The sequence below is a fragment of the Cydia fagiglandana genome, chromosome 3 (genome assembly GCF_963556715.1).
Source record: "Cydia fagiglandana chromosome 3, ilCydFagi1.1, whole genome shotgun sequence".
Lineage (NCBI taxonomy): Eukaryota > Metazoa > Arthropoda > Insecta > Lepidoptera > Tortricidae > Cydia > Cydia fagiglandana.
The window spans coordinates 13,761,943-13,788,134 of record NC_085934.1 but is presented as its reverse complement, the minus strand read 5'-3'; the positions used below and the strand labels follow the sequence as shown (position 1 = coordinate 13,788,134).

The 26,192-nt window shown below is 37.4% G+C and overlaps 2 protein-coding genes across 3 annotated transcripts in view; one reads left to right on the top strand and one right to left on the bottom strand.

Moving 5' to 3' along the window:
- The first annotated feature begins 216 nt into the window (after positions 1-216).
- Positions 217-5,439, top strand: LOC134680449 (uncharacterized). Its single transcript, XM_063539580.1, has one exon. It carries the CDS (start codon positions 217-219, stop codon positions 5,437-5,439), a length of 5,223 nt encoding a protein of 1,740 aa, XP_063395650.1.
- A 7,243-nt stretch (positions 5,440-12,682) lies between these two features.
- Positions 12,683-26,192, bottom strand: part of LOC134680167 (uncharacterized) — a 56,188-nt gene continuing 42,678 nt past the window's right edge. For both annotated transcript variants that reach the window (XM_063539238.1, XM_063539237.1), the window contains exons 3-7: positions 23,508-23,626; positions 18,048-19,677; positions 17,059-17,819; positions 15,909-16,038; positions 12,683-14,825 (exon numbers count right to left, since the gene is read on the bottom strand). In XM_063539238.1, coding sequence (XP_063395308.1) covers positions 14,777-14,825; positions 15,909-16,038; positions 17,059-17,819; positions 18,048-19,677; positions 23,508-23,595 — 2,658 coding nt within the window. In that variant the 5' untranslated portion in view covers positions 23,596-23,626 and the 3' untranslated portion in view covers positions 12,683-14,776. The remainder of the gene's footprint in view (positions 14,826-15,908; positions 16,039-17,058; positions 17,820-18,047; positions 19,678-23,507; positions 23,627-26,192) is intronic.

Below are 26,192 nucleotides of genomic sequence, written 5' to 3'. Positions count from 1 at the left end.
TCGTACCCCCCCGAAAAATGAAAAGGGGAAAGGTGACCAATTTCGTACACCTTCAACAAAAGTATTGCGGACATGATACCCTTTTGTTCTAAAACATTAATTACGACTAAATTATAAATTTTCAACGGACTTTGAACATTTTTATTTTCATCTATCTCTGGATTTGGATTTTTTTTGGAACACTTCAACTTGTAATTTCAATTCATTATTGTCAATATGGACGCGGAAATATCATTGCTTGTTGACGTTTCTGTACGCATCGCGAAAGGACATACTAACTTCAGAAAGTCACCCAAGGAGCGTGTGACAGTTACATATGTAGAATCGCGACTAGAAAATTTGGAATCACTGTGGGAGAAGTTTTCTTCAGGACATGACGAATTGATTAAAGCCTACGCAGCACAAGATGTGGCAAATTCTGTGTATGGAACGGAAACAGTATACGACGTAACTGAGGAAAATTACTTGGATTATAAATGCGCACTGAAAGATGCACTCAACCGATTGAAACCAAATCCAAGTAGCTTCGATACTTCGGTGCACATGTCAAAGGCTACAACTTCAAATACCAGTCATGTCAGGCTACCAAAGATTACCATTCCAACATTTTCTGGACTTTATACAGAATGGATGAGTTTCAGGGATCTATTTGTTTCCCTCATTCACGACAATAATGAAATTGATGATGTACAGAAATTACATTACTTGAAGGGACATCTCAAGGGAGTAGCTGAACAATTGTTACGACATATACCCATAACTAATGATAGTTACGAGCAATGCTGGACTCTTTTGAAAAGCCGATACAACAATAAACAGTATTTAGTTAATAGCATTTTACAGCGGTTTTTCGGTCAAAAAAGCATTTCAACCGAGTCCTCCAGTGCAATCAAGCAATTACTAGATGTTACAACAGAAACTTTAAATGCCTTGAAAGGGTTAGGTATTGACACTGGTACATGGGATGTCATGATAATTTATATTGTTAGCCAGAGATTAGATTCTGAGAGTAGGAAGCAATGGGAGTCTAAGGTCAGCGAATTGGTATCGAGTTCAGATAATTTGCCAACAATTAAACAATTTAAAGAGTTTTTGGAAAACAAATACCATTCGTTGGAGTTCTTAGATTCAAAATCAAACACTTTTGTTCAGAAACAGCGCACTTTTAATTCTCACAGTAATCAAATAAATCAATCGTTTCATGTAGCTCAGTCAAGTTGTGCATTGTGCAAAGATAATCACCATCTTAGAAGCTGTAAGGATTTTATTAATAGGGATCTTGATAGCAAGCGTAACTTTGTGCAAACACAAGGGTTGTGTTTCAATTGTCTGGGCAACAATCATTCGGTAAAACACTGTAAAAGTACCACATCGTCCCAAATATGTAACAAACGGCACCATTCATTGTTACATTTAAAGGGCGAATCGCACACTACTGTGGCGAATCATTCCATTGGCAATCAAGCTTCACCAGTTGTGAGTCAAATCAAAGCACCTATCAATGCTTCATCATCTGAGGAGCATTCATCAACCTCTACACACATCACCAGCCATTTTGTTAAGGGTGTAGCACCTCGGAAGGTATTAGCAACAGCTGTAGTGTCAGCTGAATCACAAAATGGCGGGAAACATCAACTTTTGCGAGCTCTTGTAGATCAAGGGTCGGAAGAGTCTTTTATTGCAAGGTCAGCAGTTCAATTACTTGGATTAAAAACCACACCAACCAGGGTAGATACATCAGGTTTGGGAGGTGAACAGGGCCCTTCAACAAGGTCCATAGTAGAGGTATCAATCAGTTCACGTCTCAATCCAGGTTGCGTGTTTCGTGTTTCAGCGTATGTCCTCGACAAAGTGACGAGAGACTTACCTTCAACTGCTGTATCAATCACCTCATGGCCGGAGTTAGAACTCGTAACGTTAGCTGACCCGGAATATCACACTTCGAATAAGATAGACATCTTATTAGGGGCAGAGGTTTATGCTAGGATTATTCAAGATGGTATTATCAAATGTCCCTCAGGGTCTTTAGCGGCACAAAATACAACCCTGGGATGGATATTATTTGGAGCGGTCAAGTCCAATCAAAACACAAACATCAAAGTTACAACATTGCATACACATGTAGAGCCTGTAGAAGAATTGCTCAAGTCTTTCTGGGAGGTTGAAGCAGAGCCGTCCAACAAACAGAAGATATTGTCAATCGAAGAGCAACGGTGTGAGGATATCTTCCATTCAACCACCACTCGAGATGAAGAGGGACGATATGTTGTCAAACTTCCATTTCGAGATAGTGAACCAGCTTGCGCCGATGGTCATTCACGGGACATTGCGTTGAAGAGATTCCACTATCTTGAGACGAAGATGCAGAAAGATGAGCGCCTGAAACAGGAATACAAGAAAGTATTTGATGAATACTTAGAGTTAAATCACATGAAGGAAATTCATGACAACAAAGCAAAGGGTTGTTACATACCATATCACGCTGTCATACGCGAAGACAGACAAACTACCAAGTTTCGGGCGGTCTTTGATGCGTCATGCAAAGGTACGAACGGCGTATCTTTAAACGACGATTTAATGGTAGGCCCTAGATTGCAACCAGAGTTGCGTCATATAATAATGCGTTGGCGTATGTATCCAATCTGCTTCATTGCAGATATAGTCAAAATGTACCGCCAAATAAAGGTTAGTGACGAAGACTCAGAATTCCAGCGTATTTTGTGGCGTGAAACACCGGAAGAGAACATCAAGGAATACAAGATGCTTCGCGTTACATTTGGAACTTCTTCAGCACCTTATCTGGCTGTAAAAAGCTTGATACAAGTGGCAAACGATGAAGGGAAAGACTTCCCTCTAGCAGCTGAAAGAGTAAAACATGAATTTTATATGGATGATTTGATGTCGGGTTGCGAAAGCGAAGAAGAAGCAATCGAAATATACAAGCAAATGAATGAATTGTTAAAAAGGGGAGGTTTCGAATTGCAAAAATGGGCAAGCAACAGTGAAGTAATGTTGAAGCAAATACAACAAGACAGTTTAGGAAAGCAAGATGAAAAGAAGATAGAAGTCAAATTAGAAGCTACTAACAAGATATTGGGACTTACCTGGAGTCGAACTTCCGATGAGTTCGTGTACGCAGTTCAGTTGCCTCCGATGTCTGCACCTGTAACAAAAAGAAAGGTTATCTCGGATATTTCAAAGTTGTACGATCCACAAGGCTGGATAGCACCGAGTATAATCAAGGCAAAGATTTTCATACAGAAGTTATGGCTTGCGGGTATCGGCTGGGACGAGGAATTACCACAACCGCTATTGCAAGAATGGACGAAGTATAGGGAAGATCTTTCTGACCTGACACAATTTCGGTTGAAGCGCTGGGTATACTACAAGTCTGACGCGAAGTTAGCGGAACTCCATGGTTTCTGTGATGCTTCCAATTCTGCATTTGCTGCAGTCATATACTTGCGAGTGATAGATGCAAGAGGAGAAGTTCATGTAAGTTTGATTACAGCAAAAACAAGAGTTTCCCCAATCAAACAACTCAGTCTTCCAAGATTGGAATTATCAGGTGCTGTTCTGCTAGCGAAACTGCTTATTGAAGTGTCGGGTGTTTTGAACATACCGAAATCAAATATACACGCTTGGACTGACTCTGAGATAGTGCTTGCGTGGTTGAGCAGTCATCCTAGTCGTTGGAAAACATTCATCGGGAACAGGTGTTCAGAGATACTGACTGTCACAGACCGTAACCAATGGTCACATGTCAAATCTGAATATAATCCAGCAGATTGTGCATCACGGGGCATTCGGGCCTCTGAATTGATTGGTTTGGAGCTCTGGTTAAGAGGGCCTTCATGGTTGAATGAAAAGGATATTCAATATTCTAATCCTAAAGGATTGGAGACAAATTTAGAAGAAAGGAAAATAAAAACTCACCTTGCTACTTCAGTAGAAGATCACGGCGAAGTTGACGACATCTGGGCGAAATTCTCATCGCTAACGAAGTTGCTGAGAGTCGTAGCATATTGCCGCAGATTCCTGTGTAAAGAGAAACCAAAACATCAGTACCTCCTAAAGAAAGAAATTGATGATGCGTTGATAATAATGATAAAAAAGTGTCAACTTCAAGCATTCTTTGAGGAGTGGAAGGATGTTAAGCAAGGAAAACCAGTAAGCAAGAAAAGTGTACTTACCACTCTGAATCCACAGCTGGACGACTCGGAATTACTCCGAGTTGGTGGGCGGCTGCATTACGCTGAATTAGATGAAGACCAAAAGCATCCCATCATTTTACCAAAGCAATCGCTGTTGACGACTCTCGTTATACGAAATGCACACAAGGTTACACTACACGGAGCGCCACAGCTGATGATAAACGTCATTCGAGAGAAATATTACATCATTGGTCTTAAATCAATAGTTAAATTATATTGCAGGAAATGTGTCACCTGCATTAGATACGCAGCTACAAGCAAACCTCAACTTATGGGGCAATTACCTTCACCGAGAGTGAACATAAGTAGAGCGTTTCTTCATTCAGGTGTTGATTACGCAGGCCCAATAAACATACGGGTATCAAAAGGTCGAGGTAATAAATCCTACAAAGGATACATATGTCTATTCGTATGTATGGCAACGCGTGCTATACATTTAGAAGCAGTGAGCGATTTGACTTCGCAGGCGTTTTTGGCTGCATTCAAGCGGTTCGTGTCACGTCGAGGTCATTGCAGCGAATTATACAGTGACAATGGGACAAATTTCGTGGGAGCAGCCAGAGAGTTAAAAGAATTGTTCGATGAAGAAAAATCAAGATTTCTACCCGAGATCGCAGATTGGTTGGCTACAAACGGAACACAGTGGCACTTTATTCCACCACAAGCCCCCAATTTCGGAGGTCTATGGGAAGCTGGTGTACGGTCCTGTAAATTTCATCTGAAGCGAATAATTGGCAATTCAACACTGACGTTTGAAGAGATAACTACAGTGCTTGCGCAGATTGAAGCCTGTCTAAATTCAAGACCAATGACATGTATCCAAGATCAAGGTGATCCCATGCCCTTAACACCCGGACATTTTCTTGTGGGTGAACCTTTATTAGCTGTTCCAGATCATAACTACGAACATTCGCCAGTTAGTTCATTAAGAAGATGGCAACTTTTACAGCGAATGTTACAGGATTTTTGGCGGCGTTGGTCGCAAGAATACCTTACACGTTTCATGCAAAGATATAAGTGGACACAGGTTGTACCTGAACCAAAGGTTGGAGATGTGGTTCTAGTAAAGGAGCTTGATTTGCCTCCAGCTCGGTGGTTGTTAGGTCAAATTGTTGAGAAACACCCTGGAGTGGACAACGTTACGCGAGTTGTCACGTTGCGCTATAAAAATTCTTTAATCAAACGACCAGTGTCTAAGCTTTGTGTCTTACCTTTAGCAGATTAATTGTTTGTTTCAATGTATTGTATTGTTATTTCAACTATTCATAACACACATTGGTGTTATTTTATTTTATAATGAATGGTTTCGCTTAACTGTTTTTATGATTGCTATGTTTTCAAGTTGAAGGAACTGTTTATGTTGTGTGAACTTTATCAGAGCTATCGAAAGATTTACATAAGAGTTATTATCATGATGATTACAATTTAGTAGTTTGTTTAGTTTAATATCAGCATTGCATTGTAATCTAAGTTAGTTAAGAACAGTCGTTCTTGGCGGGCGGCATGTTCAGACTGCAACCTTTTTACTTTCCTAATGTATTCGATAATGACATAAATTTGAATTTAACATAGTAAAAAGAAATGTGTCACCAAATTTTCACTCACATCTGTCATATCATCAAATATAGTCGCCCTTTAATATAATTTTCGTATTTTTATTTAAATTACAACAAAATAGAGAAGAAATTACACCAATTTTATTCACCGCTCCAATATTATGCGCTATGTGACGTAAGCGCCAGCCGCCATAAGGTAACTTTACCCGTGGGACGTCACATATCTTTACTATTTTATATCTAGTGAACTTCTAATTCATTTTCCGCATCGCGCCGCGTGTTCCTACTGGTTGCGTGAGGGCGCCTCGTTTTCAGGTCAACGAATGTACCTACAGAGGCCTCTATGTCCGTAATGTGTACCTAATTCGAGAGTCCTGTCATACTGGTTATGTCTTAGAGAGATATTTCTATTATAGCTTCTATATGATATCTCGTAAGTTTAATTCTAGTTTAATTTGGGCTAGAGATATTATGGAAATATTCCTTAAGGCAGTTAATGCCTACTGCTTCTAGCTTTGCACCGAGTTTTGATTTACTCCAACCAACTTGTGGACTTACAGCCTTAATAAATTTTCTCCGGTAAGGGTCAGAAATAAATGTCGAGATTTTTACGTTCCAGTAAATTATTTTTCAACCTTCTAATCGTTAATATTATTAAATCTTTCACCGATCTTACACACCGTTTCTTTTTTTATGCTCTGCAAGAGGGTCATTGTTGTTCTAAAAGGTGTGCAGAAAATGATACGTTTCTGCACTAGAGCATTTTAGATACCAAGTACGATTTTAAAATAACCAATTGAAATTTGGGTATAAATAGATTCCATAAATAACGATACATTTGCCCTAATTATTAATTGAAAGTAACCTCAAAAAATACCCAGGACCCGGGTATGTCCTTAAACTACGTCCAAGACCACCGGTGGACGGGCAGCAGCGTCCCTCAAATTCGGTGTACTTGACTGCGATCGCCAACCCGCCTGCCAAGCGTGGCGATTATGGAATTCACCCCCCATAAGTGGGAGGCCATGTTAAAAAAAAAAACACATGCATTTTTCTTTCCTCCTCATTCGAAATGAAAAGTATAGTGTTTAACTCGGATAAAAGGCACCATTTTAGCCTCGGACTATTGACGCTCTCACTGCGTTCGAGCGCCGAACTACCTCGGTAGATTTAGTGCCTTTCATCTCTTGGTTAACAATCTAGTGTAAAGCAGAATGGAATTTCAAAATCCTTAAGTAAAAGTTTTAAATTTAACATAATATGGTCGCCTGTTTCCGGTAAACTTGTGTGATTAACAGCTTCATTGTGCTTTCTAAAATAAGAAATTATAAAATACGACAGTAAATTAGCTGGTTTACGGGTTGGGGTACCAGCGTGTGTATTGTGCGCAAGAAACGTCAGTTACGGCGTGAGTTACAAACGTCAGTTACCTACGGCGTTGCTGAGGGCCTACCGCGAACCACGTTCGACGTGTTGCCTCTCTGTTGCACTTGTGAATTCATACGTAAGCGTGACAGAGAGGCAACACGCTGAACGTGGTTCGCGGTAGGCTCTCAGGAGCACCATAAGTTATTTGCGCACTCGGTTCATGTCAATCATGTCTTCTCAACAACGCAACGGTCTGCTTTGTCTCTATTGCCGCGTAAGGCAGCGAACAATAATGTTTAGATTACTTGTAATACTACAACCTTTGTGGCTAGACTTTAAACCTGTTTTTTTTTCTAATATTGGCTGTTATAAAATATGTGACAGGGACAGCATGATAGTATTGACAGTGTTATGCTGTCCCTGTCCTACGATGTTATATAACATTTTATAACAGCCGATGTGGGAGCACCATTAGAAATAACATGAACTAGGATTCAAACTTATATAAAAAAAATATTGTTACAAATGTAGATATTTTCATATTACCTACGAGTAACCACATATTATCAAAGTTTGACTAAAAATGTTTACACTTTTGACTTAGATGTTGGTCGGTAACAATCTTTAAAAAAAATGGTGGCCATTGAAATATGAAAATCAATTAATCAGTTCCCTTGGTTTTGTTATCAATTAATTCTAAATTTCCACCGAATCTAATTAAAATTAATTAAAGTTAGCTTACACAACACTAAAGTTAGTTTGAATATAATTGTTAATAGTATTAATCGAAAGGTTTCTTCATCAATTAATTTACGGCAGGTTATTGTTAAGCAAAATAAATTATAAACGGGCTGTATTAGTTGTCGCTTAGTTACATTTTTACGAGGAGGTAAGGTAGTAATGTTTCATTATCTATAAAAAATATTATGTTTCACCCCCTCAGTTGCTATAAATAGTTTTTTGGCACAGGACCATTGCATTGTAAAAGCATTTTCGTGTAAAAAACAGCAGAGTATAATGTGGGCTTCCGGCATCGGACTCTGGGGACACTTGCGTTGTTTATGGACAAGTCTTGGTTTGAAAAAAATCTGTACCTAGATCTTACCTGCTGATGAGATTCATTATAGGTATTATTAAATAAGGCGGTAATATAAAGGGCTCCGGAATTTAAATTATTTGTTTACTTTCTGCGGTACGACAGTCAAATCGAATTCGAATTAGATCTAGATTAGTGTAAGAAAACCTGATAATCCTCTAGGCGCCACTTGCAACATCCCATTAACCCAGGGTTACGCTAAATCAAGTGTCTAAAAACTGTTTTTATCTTTATTAAAGCGCCACAGTAGCTAAGCGACTACATTACGGCGCATCATTACCATGTATCAGGTATAAAAAGGTTCCGTAGCCGTAATAAGTGTCGTTGACACTAATTCATTTAAGCTTATCAGGCAAACAGTTCCGTCGTACCGATAACAGGAGACATTAGCGTAGCCTGGCCCTGTATTCCGTCGCCTACCTAAATGTCTGCAAGCTTTTCACTTTTGTAAACCACCATAAATGGGTCTCGAGTACCTTACCAGCAGGGACAAGTACTTAATTAGTAAAATAAAAGGTATAAATCTGCTTTAGCCATTAGGTACCTAACTATTTTCTACTCACGTGGGTAATACTCGTATGTCTCAAAAGAAGTCAAACTCGAGAAGCAAAAATGTTTCTCGATTTAAGGATGACTCACTCTAGGCTGGGCTTGCCCGGGCCGGAGCTTCCGGCGCTTCATTTGAATGGAAAGCACCACGTTATCACCGATCACTCGTCATAGAAAATAACAATTCGGACGCCTCATCATCCTTTAGAAGTTAGTCTAACAGTGAAAATTATGCAGTAAGTATTATATATTTCTTTGATTACTTCCTACGTGTAAGTGGCGCCATCTAGCTCTAACAATGATGAGGAACTTGAATTCTCACACGGTTGCCCTGCTTGCCGTGAAAAACAAACTGTAAACGGGCCCATTGATTAACAGTCCGCCGCACGGTATCGGCCTGTCAGTTGTTCGGAACTGTCAAAATTTTGTTTTAACTGACAGGCTGATACCGTCCGGCGGACCGTTAATCAGTGGGTTCCTTAACACAAAAAACCTTTTCAGTCCTTATCTACTGTGGTTTTGTCCAAAGTTTCAATACTTAAATGTGAATTTGTATTATCAGTAGCTGTAATGTTGTATATATTATTAGTATTACTCAGTTGTCTCTGGTAATAGCTATGTGTAATCGGATAGTTACTCTTACACAGGTAAGTACCTACGGCTTATCTCCTGTGTGGGGCGCTGGGAATATTAGGTACAAGCTGCTGATGGTGTAAGCCGAGAAGAGATGCTTCCAAGAAACAAGATACTGTTGACATGATGGGTGTGCTTGCGAACATTATCTTTAACTTATGCTAGGTTTAAGCTGTATAAGTTTTACGATGAAACACAGATTGCAGATGCAGAATCCGTTGGGTAGGCATCCCGTCGTAGAGTGTGTGTGTGTATGTTTACAAACATTAAGCAGGTAGATTTTGAAGAGTTAACTAAGGATATAGGCATGAGGAGATTATTAAAAATTGGAATATTTAATTTAAGTACATATGAAACCCAAATTGCTTTGAAACTGATAGATTTGAAAATCAGTGACAACAGTGTACACATTATTTTGTAAATCTTAAGTCAGGTATATGTATACTATTAATTCGGTACCTAACTTTACTGTAGAAGTGTAGATGAATAATGCTTAAATATGTAGTTTAAGAAATATTTATTATTTTAAGTAAAGCACAGGTCATCAACCGGCTGAAACAATGTAGAGATTAAAAATAATTGATTCAATTTAGTAAAAAAAGTTTAAGGAAACACTCAGTGAAACGTGTCTCTAATAATTATGTCAAACGAAGGGATCCAGTGAATCATTATTAATTTTCAACAGGTCATTAATTCAATTAAATATACTTATAAATCTAATGAACCTTTTACTTACTTTCTTTTTCGTTGATTATTTACAAATCATATCATTGGCTGTAGTGACAAATGAACTTAATAAAAATACATATATAAGTTTATATTTTAATGTATACTATCATGAAATTGAATACATACATACATACATAAAATAAAACCGTAAATATAAACGGCCGAAATGATGTCAGAGAAAATTAATATGAGTTTTCAGAAAGCTTCGACGCAGCTGCGGCCCCGACTGTTTATTAATAACAAAATGTTTTCATGGATAAAGCGGTGAATTTTCGATTAAGTATTCTTTTATTGCTAGTTTTCAAAATAATTCTAAACTCAGTATCTCCGTGTAAGTTAGGTAGAGCTTTAAGTATAGTATTAAATATAGAGTTTAGAGGCTGGTTAATTTTTAAAGCGATGATTCTCGTAGAAAATCATAATTTTGAGCACTGGACTATTTGAGAAGAATAATCGATCTAGGGTAATTTTAGGTATGTATTATACCCGCAGTAGAAAGAGAGCCAGACTAAGTTTATTCTTTAGTTATTTTTTGTATACTAAGCAAAACGCCTGCTAGTGATCTTTAAAAAAATTATAACCCAGACCTAGTCTGATTCATGATTATGGCGACTAAGCTCCTACTACTTCACGACAGTTACAATGTCACGCTCTCAAACCGTCAAAAATATGTACACACAGTGAAATTCCGCCTTTCAAGAAAGGTAATCTTGAAGAAACAAATACTTAAACAGCCGTGTGGCTCACGTGACTACATCGCTTCGCTTCCGTCCCTTCAATTTGTGCAATTGACGTTTCTATCTCACTTCCATGCAGGTTTATTCCATTGTTTTCGATACAAATGGAAGCGAAAGTTTCTCACGTCGATGGATCTATGATTGGCATCGGGTGATGGAATGACGTGAAAGATTATCATGAATTCTTACCTCACACGATATAATGATACGACATTTAAGGATTAATCATAGTAAGCATTAAGATTGTTTTTGAAAGTAAGTTAAACAGGAGTATTCTGTTTGGATATAGGTAATGTTTATGTTCAGTGGCAGGGCATTAACCATATTCTCAGACAAACCGATGAGAATCGTGATCTATGGACGACCCGCCATTGTTTACATGCATATGTCGGCGGCCGATCGTAAGATCAGGCATATCGTGAAATTCCTAGGTATATTGTGAAACGTAAAAATCTTTGACTCGTTCTCTGAGTCGACGGAGCCCCACTACGTGGGGCTCCTATTTCTGGGCAGTTTGTCCTTCGGGCATCTGAAGTTAACATAACGAACCTATCCTACCTATATATTGGTTTAATGTGACTATCGTCAAAACATTACACAGGAACATTACGATCTGCCTGATCTTACGATCGGCAGGTATTATTATTATGTAGATTTTCTTTTGTCATTTCGGTATTTTGTAAAATTGCGCCAATGAGGGTTTGCGAGCTGTAGGTACAACTCACAGACAGAGTCAGGTGACCACCAAAGCTCACTAATTACTAGGTACTTACCAGTCTTTCAGAGCCTGGTAATAGTGAACCTTCCTTTTCTTGTACCTACCTAAAAAAATTAAGTTGATTTTTCTTAAATAATTTTATTACAGGAGTTCGGCTGTAACCTGACCATACTTTCCTAATCATTACACAAAAATTGTGGTGTATTTGATACCTATTTAAATGTCACGTTTCTCGTATGGTGCTTAATCAGTCTATTTATAAGGTATTATTTTTATTCTTTGTAGTTGTGGCGAAAACGGATAAAACACACTAGATAAAAATTCTCAGCTATCTCTAAACTACTTACATAATTATTAAGGATATTCTTAAAATACAGCTTGCAGCAGATAGGTAAACAATTATTAAGTTAGTGAAAAGTTAAGTAAGGGCTGTGAAAACTAAGTTAAGTTAAAAAGTTAAAGGGCCAAAACTAAGTGAAGTTATCAATTTCGGTGATAAAAAAAATATTTAAGTATGGGTAATGGTTTATTCTGCCTAATATTAAAACAAGATAAACACTAAGATGAATATAATCGACATACTCTATACTTTTAATAAAGCGCCATCTATAAATTTTCACAGTTACTATATTGAATTTTGATAAAAGCGCCATCTGTCCAACAAGCTAACAAACCTGTACGCACCGGAGTGAGCTGTTTTGTTAGTTTTAACTATGAATGCGCGAATTCAAACTAGTTTCAATAAATTCTGCTAGATGACGCGCTTTAACATAAGTGTCCCAGATCTTCATAAATTTTATACGCTATTTGACTTTGATCCTTATTTTTTCACTGATAATTATAATATTATAATCATGTGTCCTTATTTTTACGAGGATAGGGCAAATGTATGGTGCCATCTTTTCGAGCGACTGGCGCCATACCTTTGGCCTACTTTCGAGAAGATAGCGATACTTTTTGATATTTAACAAATTTAATTCACATACCTATCAGTGAAAGAATTTCTCTTTGGTTTGCATAATGTGTAGTTGGTTGGTCAAGGGTGTAGGTTACCTAACTAGTTAGTTTAAAATAAAAAATAGTTTATCATAATTTTAATAAAACATTTAATTGATTGTCATAATAATAATAATATCATCCGTCCTCTATAAGGTGATCAGCTTAATTAGACTAAATTCCCCAAGCGTGTAAGGTAATTCATCAGATAGTACAAAATTACAATATCATTAAAAGTAAATTTTCTATTTCATGAACAGTCAAGTTATATATACTTATACCAATACTTAGTTATTAATTAAATATAAATTGTGACAAAAAATAACTGCTGGTTACGTATTTTTCATAATATGTAATCTGGTGCTTATTCCGTGAATTGTGTGAACAATTTTTTTAATACAGTCAAAATCCACAATAGTCAAACAGTGGGAAGTTTTTGCCATACATAAAATTGGCTAGCCAATGATTGCTTATTTGTTATAACTTTCTTAGAAGCTAGTCTACTTAGGCCGATCACGAATATAGGCTTTATTAATACAGAACAATTGAATTAGTGCATAGTACTGCCAATTATCATCTTATTGCACATAATTATAATTTCTAAAAAGGATTTCACTAACAATTATTTTATTCTATAATAGCCAAGACAACGTAATGCCTAGATTTCTTATACAACCAGCGAACTGCAAATAACAATTTTACTTATATCATTTTTAACCGACTTCCAAATCCCAAAAGAAGGAGGTTATCAATTCGTTTTTTTTAGAAACACTTATCTGAAAAGCAAATACGCTTCAAAAGTTTCATAGAGGAATGTAGTACCTTAGGGCAACTCAATCAATAGGAAGGGGGTTACTTTACATGGAATTTCCATATAAAGTCTCTCCAACTTGATTGATATTTTACGCCGTCAACTTCTCATGATTGGAAAAAAATCGAATAAAGGAAAGCCTTTGTCCCGAGAGTTAAGATGTATGTATTCAAGAAATATAAAGCGGTAAGTAGGTATAGATTGAAGATCCTGGTTATTTTTATACATTTCTAGCAGATGTTTTTAAATAAGCTCCCTGAAGAATGCAAAAGTAGGCACCTATCTTTTGTCTTTTTCCTAAAAAAAAATGTATCTTTCTTGTAGAACAAGACAAAACATGTGTCAGCGACCACACAGAATAACACGACCGCCATAAACATTGCTTTGTTACGAAACACGCGACCACCGAAAAAAGTCAAACGAGTTTTCAATGTAACCCATCAAAAAGTCTAAAGTGCAAAGTTTTGTGTGCAAATATGAGAACAAGTTCGAATTTTTATGGGTCGACGCAGCCCGCACGGCCACACTTTTTGCGATTTTACAAAACATGACATGCCTCGTTAGAAATTACTTTGCATCCAAAGTTTTAAACCTGGAAGAGCTAAAAGTGTAGACATATTTATGGTATGCTTTACAAGTAAGTACATAAGGATATTGTTTTGATACTTAACGGAATAGGTAACTCCTTTGAATTGAAAAGGGTTGAACAAAATCAAGATATTAGTGCATTTTTTAATAAGTATAAAATTAGTTAGCTACATACGAAAATTTTAAGAAAAGCTAGTGTTTTTAAGCGCTCTTATTAAGACTTTGATTTTAAACCTCTGTAGGTCCGTACAATGAAATTGAAACTTTCGTAACATTGCAATAAACATCTAGTTTAACTTACATTCTATCTTCGATGCAGGACCGAAATGTTTTGGACTCATCCCGAAGAAGGGGCCTCAGATAAGTCCGATACATCGTTAATACAATGAAAATAAAATCGGTTTGAATTTTGATTCAGAAAAAAGAAGCCCTAAGTTCTAAGCCCTTAGAAAGTGTAAATACTAGCTGTGACATGGGTGTTATGACCTAGGTACTTAGTTGAATAAATGGCACATATACATAATGCTATCTCAAAACATTCTGATTATTATAGGAAATGCATGCGCGGTGTAGAAATATAAAACAACAATACTTCTATTTCAATAAAATGTCAATATTTGGATACATACATAATGCATTTTTATTTTACTTGATAAACATATACTTACATATTAATTTATAATTGATTAACTGATTATTTTGAGATTTGACTCTTAATTTATTTACTTAATTAACGTAACAATCTAATTATATTTACAGCAGCAACGTTGGTAGTGATTATTCATTCTTCGTCATTGAGAAGATCTGTACATGACTTCGCTTTGGTAGTTCTGTAAAAAATTAAAATAAATATTATTATAATTACCTACAGAGTGAGAATATAATTAGCGTACAGTCACCTTCTATAATAATTATGTTACTCTTCCAAAGCCGCAAAAATATGTGAATGTGACACGTTCTTATGGCTCTACAAAAAAGAACATATCAGATATTTTTGCGGCCTTCATTGGCTAACATATTTATTGCAAGTGTACTAATTGTTATGGTTTGTTCGCTAATTTAATAACCGTACATTTTTAGGGTTCCGTACCCAAAGGGTAAAACGGGACCCTATTACTAAGACTTCGCTGTCCGTCCGTCCGTCCGTCTGTCACCAGGCTGTATCTCACGAACCGTGATAGCTAGACAGTTGAAATTTTCATAGATGACGTATTTCTGTTGCCGCTATAACAACAAATACTAAAAATAGAATAAAATAAAGATTTAAGTGGGGCTCCCATACAACAAACGTGATTTTTGACCAAAGTTAAGCAACGTCGGGCGGGGTCAGTACTTGGATGGGTGACCGTTTTTTTTTTGCTTTTTTTTGTTTTTTTTTGCATTATGGTACGGAACCCTTCGTGCGCGAGTCCGACTCGCACTTGCCCGGTTTTAAGTATTATCTTATCTTACAGTGTCTAAAATATAGCAGAAAGTGACTAGATCAATGAGACATTATAATTTTGTATTTCATTTTCATTATTTCTCGCAATAACTGCAATACTTGTTGCAATATATACTGAGAAAATTTCACTACCGTCTAGCTATAACGATAGAGCCTGCAGACAAACAAAAATAGAAGGGATTACAGCGGAAACTTCGTTATAGCTAGCCCCTAATAGTGTAATTGAATCCTAAGAATGAATTCCCCAATAGTAAAGTTATAGTTTGAACCTGTAACTGACTTGTGGACATGTCTTTAGGCCGGTATCGGTAGCGCACTGTACAAACAGTGTAGTTGTGTGATTATACTTTCTTATCTATCTTGGACTTGATATGGGGCATTCAAATTAAATAAACATACACGTGTTCTGGATTTGGGACTTCCAGTTGTTCCTATGTAAAGTAGGTAATATAGACATAATAATACTAACTGAGGATTCCTTGTTCTCCGACAGACCCTGAGCTCGATGGGGCCATTGCGCACCGCTTTGAAGAGGGCCAGTGCTTCCACGTGCGCGAGCTCATGACACGCCTGCCCGTTCACCGCCAGCACCTCGTCTCCTGAAATTAATAGTATAAACGTTTAGAACACCAAGTTAGATGTTATAGCCAAGGTATGATAAGTCCTGTCACGGTCGCCAGATTGTATGGTCACGCTATTCACAGAAACGATTGTTAAACGAAGCACTATATATATTTACAGATAAAATTTACAATAATAGGTCTTGGTATGATGAGGATGTTTTCCAAGCTGCTATGTTAACGTATTTAACATTTTAGGTACAGTGACAAGGTTCAAAAGAAAATATAAATAATATTCAAGTATAAAGCCTAAATAAAACTCTTTACTATAGTAGAAGAGAATACGTCACACAAGGTTGGCTGTGGCCGTTTTCTCAGCTTGCTATATACTTGCTAATTGCTATGTTACATGGTCTCAGAGAAAAACGCGTGTGACGTATGACAGGCTGACAGACTATGGGATTATAGAGCTGAACATATAATTGACACAAGGATTGTATTTTTTCACTTATGGCACTTGACACTAAAACAACGGACTGAGTAACATAACGATCCAAAAAGAGTTGTTATTGATGGTTAATCTCAGAAATAAGAGTGAAAAGCTATACCAATTTGCTTCCCACCAAACGTTTTCAGCGATAGGTAGGTACTTACGACGAACAACCAGGACGGTACAGTAATACAGTTCAGTGCGTATTTAAAGGACAGGATAAGTAACTATATCACTAGTCACAATTCGAAATTTAGGACTTCTTCAGTAAAATTACGTTACATTGAATGATTACAAGCAATTTGCAGAAATGAATAACAAACAGCAACGGAAGTCAGTAGCCTAATACCCAAGTACGACAATCCATTATCAAAGTGCAAGTAAACGGAACATGTCAACAACGCGAGGTCCGGTTACTGTATTTCAGCCTTATTGATAGTACGCTGTGTACACGTTGTGTGGCTTCTTATCCTTATCAAATTACATTATTTTCACGAGGTTTAATCATAACAGGTAGCTTAAAATGCCAATATATTGGTGTAAATGGTGTAACATTTTTGCAAACGTACCTGCTTGAAGTCTTCCATCGTCGATGGCTTGTCCTTGTGGTAAGATACTTTTTATGAATATTCCCAGCGGACCTCTAGGGGAGTCTCGTCCTCCTACGATGGTAAAGCCGAGAGGTTTCTTCCCGTGGCCCTTTTCGAACGTGATCGTGTGGTAGCTGTGCGTAGGTGCTTTTGGCTTGCGGGGAAGCGTACAAAAGTTTGCCGCGTTCGGTGTATGCGGTTCAATGTTGTTTTTGACTTTAGTCCGTTCCGCCGCCTCGGGCGTGTCGACGTCGACGATGTCACCGGCACAACTGAGCGCGAGGCCCTCCTTGTTGGCGCCACCGTAGCTGACGACCTGCCGGCGTAGCAGCTTGTTGTTCATGCTGCTGTAGGTCGCGTTCTGGCCCTTATGGAAGTGTGAGTGTGTGTTTGCGCCGTCGCTCGCCCCGTCCGTTGCAGATAGCGCGCTCTGATTACACGACTCGTCCTGCGACCGCCGCCGGTCTATCCTGACGTCAATTTTATCGACTCGCTTGTCTTTACCTAAAATTACTGCATTTTCGTAGTCAACAGAGCTCTCTCTCATCATTAGCGGCTTTCTTTGGGAAGATGGCCTTTGTTTAACTTCAGGGGTCGTTTTGTCTTGCTGCCTGCCTATTACAATATCGATTTCAGGGGCCCCAGATTTAAGAGCTTCTTTTGCCTCGGCCATTGTAAGATCACGAAGTCGTCGCCCATTCACGTTAAGTAATTCATCGCCAATACACAACGTCCCTTCTCTGAAAAATAACAAAACAATATTATATAGGGTAAAATTTATCCAGTAGGTTAAGTAACATGCCTATGCGTTGAAGTGTGTTTTTAAGAAACATACAACCAACATACAAAAAAGTTGTAATAAACAATATTAATGAAAACGTATAACATTCTTTAAACTGAAATTTTAACGAAAAGAAAACTCTACCTATATTAAATTTACTAAGCAGATAGGTAACTTGAAAACTTACTTTTCAGCGAGTCCTCCTGGAACTATGTGAGCTACCAAGTATCCAACGTGACCTTCATCGGGCAGTTTTGTTTTTGCAATAAATATTCCTAGTTCTTCAGAAGGGTGTCGGCGGACGATACGAACCACTTTGTATTCCAATTTTTCGGATTTATTACATTTGGTAGGTTTTCTGCAAGGAGGAATCGGTGGGATGCCAGCGTCACCTTGGCTAACGTCTCTTTGCCTCATTTTTTGTTTTTCTGTCAGTTGCAAAAAATGAGGTTCCTCAGATACACTGTTATTTGGCATGCGTCTTAGAATCTCTTTACGGTCCAGTGATAATGCCCTTTGGTTATGTCTAAGCCGTGGTTTAGAACCACTGTTTCTGTCTCTACTCAACCGGCTTGAAGCTCTCGCCTTTATATAAGTGTGATCACCAGATACGCTTCTTCCGTGACAAGGTACTAAAGTATTTGCATGTGACGCAGAGCTTTCACAGCGAGATGATATTCTATCACTATCAAATATTGAAGAGGCTGCCGATTCGTTGACTAGAATTCCTGAGTCAGCATCTTCACAGTCTTGTATTAACACATTTTCATCATCACATGATGCTTGGTAAACATCATCATGAAACACAGAGTTATTATTGCCTTTTTGGAATTCATCTAAACCTGGTAGTGCACCATACGAAAAACTCCGTAATTTAGCTTTGACGCCACCACGTTTTTTTCGACTCCTGTTCAATGCACTGGTTGATTTTAATATATTTTCATTACTCCCATCCACTTCGTCCTCGTCACCTTTCTGCTTATAAAGTTTGGAGAAAAATTTATTTGTGGAGGACTTTAGATATCTATCTGACATTGCTCTTAGCTTAGCTGACAGACAAGAACTAGGTCCGATTGTGTCCTTATCATCTTTTTGCTTACATTTATCAGTCTTTTTTTGTGGTTTGATTAGAATATTTGAAGGTGCACTCTCAAAGTTTTCGTAATCGTCATTAAATATTTGATCACTAGACTTGGAAAGTTTTGTGCCGACTTTGGGCACAGGATGATAGCGATCACATTCAGATCCTGAGCTGTAGCATCTGGTACCTCTAGCATTGAATGATTTACCATCTTTCCAGTGTCGATCGACATGAGTGGGAATGCTTTTAGGAACAAACACATCGTCATCATAGTTCGGCATTCTTACCCAGGGATTTTGGTTTTCAAATTCAATGTGACTATTGGGATAGTTTCCGTCATATCGACAATGAGTAACATCTTCCGGAAGTCCAAATCGGCTACACTCGCTGCCCGAAGTCGAAGCAGCGTCATCTCCATAATGCAATGGTCCGTTAGACTTGAAACAGGACAATTTAGTATTTTTCACTTTGTCGAGTAGCGGATTTCGTTTCTCGCGGTACACCATGTACTCTTTTTCCAAAGAGCCCCCGCGGTTTTTGCGACTCGCGTATGTTTCTTGCGGTGGAGTGAAGCTGTTCTGCACGGATATTCGGCGAGCAACAGGTGTGTCCTCATTTTGGTGACATGGAATCGGTGATTTATCTACGATTATTATTTGGTCACTGAGGTTATAGAAATTTGTTTCCACTGAACTACTGCTACTGTTCCGATTGGCAAACCGTCCTGGAGACATATCTGTAACCAAAAAAGTCACCAAGTTAAAAAGTTGTTCAATAATCGGAAATAAATTATAGTGGTCCCTACAGTAGAAACAATCTAATATCTTTATAGTAGTAGTAAAATATCGAATATTTATCTATGCACTAAAGATATACTCCGTGTATAAATGTGCGAAGTATACAACAGACTATCCATAAATGCCAGTAAACAGGCATACATTAGCTACAGCGTATCGGGCAAACTATGCGAGAATCTTGCTATATTTTGACACGCGCTTGATGTTTATTGCATTTGGCTTATCGCATAAAAGTCGAAGGTCACAGCATATAAATTAGCTGATTTTACGAGTATGTTTATGCAACCTGCGAGATACAACATGTAATGTATGACAATTCTAAATCTAGACGTCAACAAAGATTTTGAAATATAAACCAACACTGATTGATTAGGCTTGACAGTTGCCCTTACATTAATTTGACTAGACACAATAAAGTTTGGCTACAAATATAATGACCACCAAAAAATACTTTGGTACCCTAAATAAAAAAATCATGCTTACCAAAAAAAATTACTGAACACCAATAAAATAAGCCCTAAAAATACAAAAGTACCACCATTTTAATTACGACTGCACTTCAAATTGTATTCAAATACCAAATATATTGAATGATCACCAAAAATCATTAATGATCACCAAATCTTGAAGACCAAATTAATGCGATATTTTCACCTAAATAAACCACTATGATTACCAAAAAATTTATACATATTACCAAATAAAGTAAACTGATGCCAAAATTACTAGCCCCTCCCGCTCAACCCCCCGTAGCCCGCACCGCATACCTGAACCTAATCTACTTTTCTAGTAGCATTTCGTTAAGCTGCTAGAAAAGTAAGTTAAATTGCTATCAGTTAAATGTATTAGGTTAGTTTAGCACTGCGACCCTTACAGAAACGAAATGGTACTAGAAAAGTAGGTTAGGTTAAGTTTCAACTTCTACCCATACAGATACGAAATGCTACTAGAAAAGTGGGTTAGGTTAGGTTTGAACTGCGACCTTTACAGAAACGAAATGCTACTAGAAAAGTGGGTTAGGTTAGGTTTGAACTGCAACCCTTGTAGAAAAGAAATGCTACTAGAAAAGTGGGTTAGGTTAGGTTTGAACTGCGACCCTTACAGAAAAGAAATGTTAATAGAAAAGTGGGTTAGGTTAGGTTTGAACTGTGACCTTTACAGAAACGAAATGCTACTAGAAAAGTGGGTTAGGTTAGGTTTGAACTGCGACCCTTGCAGAAAAGAAATGCTACTAGAAAAGTGGGTTAGGTTAGGTTTGAACTGCGACCCTTATAGAAACGAAATGCTACTAGAAAAGTGGGTTAGGTTAGGTTAGAACTGCGAATGTTACAGAAATAAAATGCTACTAGAAAAAGGTGACGAAGTGGATTAATTAATTTAATAGGATAACGATATATTAAATATTTGCACAATTTTAATTAAAATGTGGTTACAATTATGGTGGTCATTTACTATTTTTGGGTTTACAGTGATTATTTTGGAGTCATTTGCTTTAATAGGATAGCAAGATTTAAAAATTTGGTTATCATTTTAAAGCCTAACAAGTTCCTTTTTAGCCCTCGCCACGTTGCGGATTTTCGATGGAACTAATTTATTTTAATGGCAATTATTTTGTTTGACATCCGACATTGAAAGTCATTGAATGTCACCGATGTAAACAAATCGAAAATGATTGTAAATATTTCAGGATAATAATAGATTTTGCAATCAAAATGCCCAAAAAAATTCACACCGATGCTAAACAAATAATTTTAAATACATTAAAATACTTGCGACAGAAAAAGGATACGGGATTCAGTAGCATTCCATTAAACAATGTTGTGAAATTATTTGTTGACATGACGGGTACTGATTTTCATAGTGAGTTTGTAATAAACTGGTTAGTTTTGTACTAAATATGAATATTAATTATTAAATTATTATTTTTCTCATTTAAGACGTCTTTAGTGCTATAATCAAAAATATTTATTATAAGAATGAGCCATTACCACCACGAGTGACTGAATCTGGTAAATATATATACGGAGGTCGAATATTTAGAATCAAATTATGGCGGATAGGTAAATTATTCATACTTAATTATCAACTAAACATGCTCTTTCGATTGGGTTTCGATTGGGAAACATACTTCTACAACTCACATGTACATAATTGTATACCTCACTCGCTCTTGCACGATGCCAATACACACTGTCCCGACTATTCATGACGTACACGTATTGTTGCTATATGTAAGCTGTTTGTAGCGACATTATATCAGGGCTAAAAAAGAACTTGTCAGGCTATACATTAAAATGGAGTTCTAATTTTGGTGGTCATTTACTATTTTTGGGTTTACAATAATTATTTTGGTGTCATTTTCTTTAATAGGATAGCAAGATGTAAAAATTTGGTTATCATTTCACATAAAAATGGGGTTTGAAATTTGGTAATCATTTACTATTTTTGGGTTAATAATGATTAGTTTGGTGTCATTTCCTTTAAAAGGATAGTAAAATGTAATAAAATTGGTAATCATTTCACATTAAAATGGTGTTATAATTTTGGTGATCATTCATTATTTTAGGGTGGTAAAATAATTTTTTTTGGTATTAAATTTTATTAAATCTGGTGATCAGTTAAATAGCAGCCATAAAGTTTTATTGAGCATTATAACATTGAGTGGGTTAAAAGGAAATACGTAAGTAGGCCCGGACTTTGAATTAAATAGGCCGTGGGATAAAATCAAGTTAGCAATTGTGTTCAACGCCTACTGGTTTGTGAAATGCAAGATCTATGATATTGCGAATTAAAACTAATATTCTTGAAGGAATGCATTTAACCGAACTCGATGGCATCTACTATGGAAATTGAATATTTTATTAGACACTAAGACACTCGCGAAGTTTATTAATCGGATGACATTAAAGACACATGCAGTTACATTCTTGATGTCATTTTTATAAATTTAGAAAAAATGGGTAGCTAAAGCGAAAAAAAACTATTTCAGGACTAGCCTGATAAGTAAACGAAGGTGAGAAAGAAAGAAGAGAAGTTGACCAAGCTCTCTAATCGTGATTTGGTTACAAAGACTGGTGAATGAGAAATTTGAGCGCGTAAAGAGTTTTAATCTTCATAACTTTAAAAAATCCAACTGTGAAAACTTCGACGTCAACTACATTTGCATGACAACTGCAGCTGCATTACTGTTGCGGCATTCCTGCAGTGGCGTATACGCAGTCGCTGTCACTATAAATGTTCTTGATAAAATTAGTGACGGATGAACGATAATCGCGGCAGTAATGTGGCAAAGGACGTCACTCATTTTATCAAAGAAATTGACATCTAAGAAGTTACCTACCAATGTTACCATTCGAATATTACCTTCGGTGTGATATAGCGTAGGTATAGGATAGAGTCTGTGCGGAAAGAGAAGTCGCCTATTCCTGTGTCAATCGCATCGCGTCATTTTATCAATTGTGTTTATTAGAAAGATACAAAATTTTACAAAGTTTATCTAAGTTTAATAACTTAGTAGGGGTAACCCGACAGACGGGTCAAGATCGCAAGGCCCTCAATTAACACGATGGCTCGACGAAATTATACTCACAGTGGGACCACTCTGGACAAGGGTGGCAAGAGAGAGGAAATACTGGAAGGAGTTGGAGGAGGCCTTTGCCGACAGGCACACTGAACTAAGAGACTTCATATAAACATTCAAAACTAAAATTAAAATCAACAATCGTGTTCAGAATAGGGGGCTATATGTATAAATAAGGGGGTAAGTTACCAATCCTGGCGCGGCGCGTCGAGCGTGTTTCTGGCTCGGGCGACGCGGCCAGCAGGCGCGGCGGCTCTCCCTTCTTGAACCACCGCATCCTCGCCGGATGTCAGTCCATCGCGTTATTACTGAAAAGAAACAATTAATAAAAATTCATTAGTGTAACATGAAGAGTCAGTCTTTATAGTCTCTAAGGGCCGATACAGACGGACTTCAACTCGACTGCAATTTGTATGGGAACTGCACGCCAACTGCAACGTCGGCGTGTAGTTCCCATACAAGTTGCAGTCGGGTTGCAGTCCGTCTGTACCGGTCTTTATGGTAATCAAATAAAAATAACGATGAGATCACTTTGGTACAAATGTTGTCTTCCAGATCCCAAAACGTTCGAAATGCCAATACATTATGCCAACAATACAATGAAGATCTGATTAACTGCCTGTCCTCATACTAAGCTATTTTCTATCAAACAATATTACGAGTAGGTACCAGATCACTATATATACTACTACGAGTACTACTCGTTCCTAATATTTAGTAGAAAATATCTCTCTCACACTTTTGGCTCTGACACTTGTTAGACGTAGTATACATTTTGCTGCACCTAATTGGTTGTGGTGATCACGGTAAATACAATGTTTGCTGGGTGAAAAGATTTGACGGAAAAAATATGACTTAACCTACCATCGATTAAGAAATAGTAGGTAAGTAGTAGATAGTTAATTATGTAACAACAGTTACTAATTTTATTATACTCGTAATACATAAAACTGCATTTGTTTATTACCGTTGACTGTAATTATATGTCATTAAAATGCTTTATGCCATTATAGGTAATGTTCAACTGTGTTGGTCCTTTTCATTGCAAAAGTTTTTTGTAAATGCTAAATTTATAAACCAATTGACAGATGATAAAATGACCTCGAGGCTAGACAGCTGTCCCGAATGCCCGATGGTTTGGGTAATGAAATGACATTTTTCGTCTGAAAAACTTAAATTGAAAAAGTTGAATTATCCATTTCTTTTAATAATTATTGTCATTTTTGTTTATTCATTAACCAGTTAACTGTTAACGGTTTGTTTACTAATAAAGTCTGGTTAGGGTAGGTAGTACCTACTTGACTCAAAGGTTAACTTTATATTTTTATTGTCTTACCTACCTACCCGGTTTATTTTAGTTTTAAGATTTAAATACTATAAAATTGCGCCTTGTGTCGGAGTCTAAGTCTCATTTTATGTCATTTAACAGGCAGGTTGAAGAAATGTCACTTTTGACACTGACTGATCTAACCCATAACTAATCCAGATCTAATTCACAACGTGTTATAAAAATCAGAATACCTACGCCTGTAGGTTAATTCTCACCTATCAAAGGGACCAAATGGAGGAAACGATTTGAATAATAATAGACTTAGGTACCTATTACATATTTACAAAAGTTTTATTCTAAACGAAACTTTTAGATTAGGTCAGATTTATTTTGGGCAGACAGTAAACAGAGGTATCTCATATCATATAAACATAACTCCATATAGTCCATATTGAATGAATTAAAAGATAAACAAATTATAAAACTACTTATACATAAAGAACATCGTTAAGAAATGTGTCGTAAAAAAATACCGTTTTATATTTCATCAACTCATTAAACGCGAGCATCTGTAACTCTACACCATATTAAAAGTCGATATGTCAACCGCTTTTAAAGGAAAGTTGTCCGTCATTGAGACACAGGTAAGTACGGTAATGACGCAATGAGAAGTAAAGTATATAGGTACCTATGGACACCTTCAAGACCTCGCTACATGTTTCCCAACTCGTCACGAACCTTTTACGATATAACTAGCAGTTACATGGTTAACATGACCATATTACAACTCGTACCCGTATACATACTCTGAGTATATCCAGAACAATTCGCTTATGTACTCGTACTTTGGGGTGGGCTAATAGGTTTTACGCAGAAATGTTGTCACATCGCTTGAGGCGTGTACTCAAATGTGCTCGAACAACCTCTCAATAGAGGATGTACTCCAAACCGGTCCCGGTTACGTTACCATTAGATGTAGGGGTGCTTTTATGATGAAAAATGTATGAGAGGTATCACTCTGTCTGCTTTGAGATTGTACCTAAAATATTTACTTATTTATCAATTTAGTGCATGCCTAAACAGAAACAAGTTTTTAACACTCATGTTCGACCTAAAACATCGGCTGCCCTGGTATTAAAGGTAAATGATAACTACCTACTATAGACCGACCGCTTAAATGAGTCCTCGCCTGCGTGGTGCGGCTAGGGTTGCCATATGGAAGAATTAAATGTCCTGATAAAAATCCTGACATCACCTTAAAATCCGGACATTTCTTGTATCAGAGATTTGGCGTAGCTTGAATGACGCCCCGGCGGCGCGCTGCTCTCTGCGGTGTACTGTATCGTGGATCTACTTTTCCCTTTCCCTCCGTCCGATCCCGTAGCCCCCTCCCCGCGCGCGCATTTTATTTTTATAAGGTCATTCCTAAAAATCCGGACACATGTCATGTCCGGCCGCAATCCGGACAAAGGGTCAAACATCCGGACAAATCCGGACGTATGGCAACCCTATCCCCGCCGCCCTTAGTCGTCCTACCCCGTCGCCCCCTTACCGCGCAGGCGAGGACTCATTTAAGCGGTCGGACTATAATGTCTTGATAACTG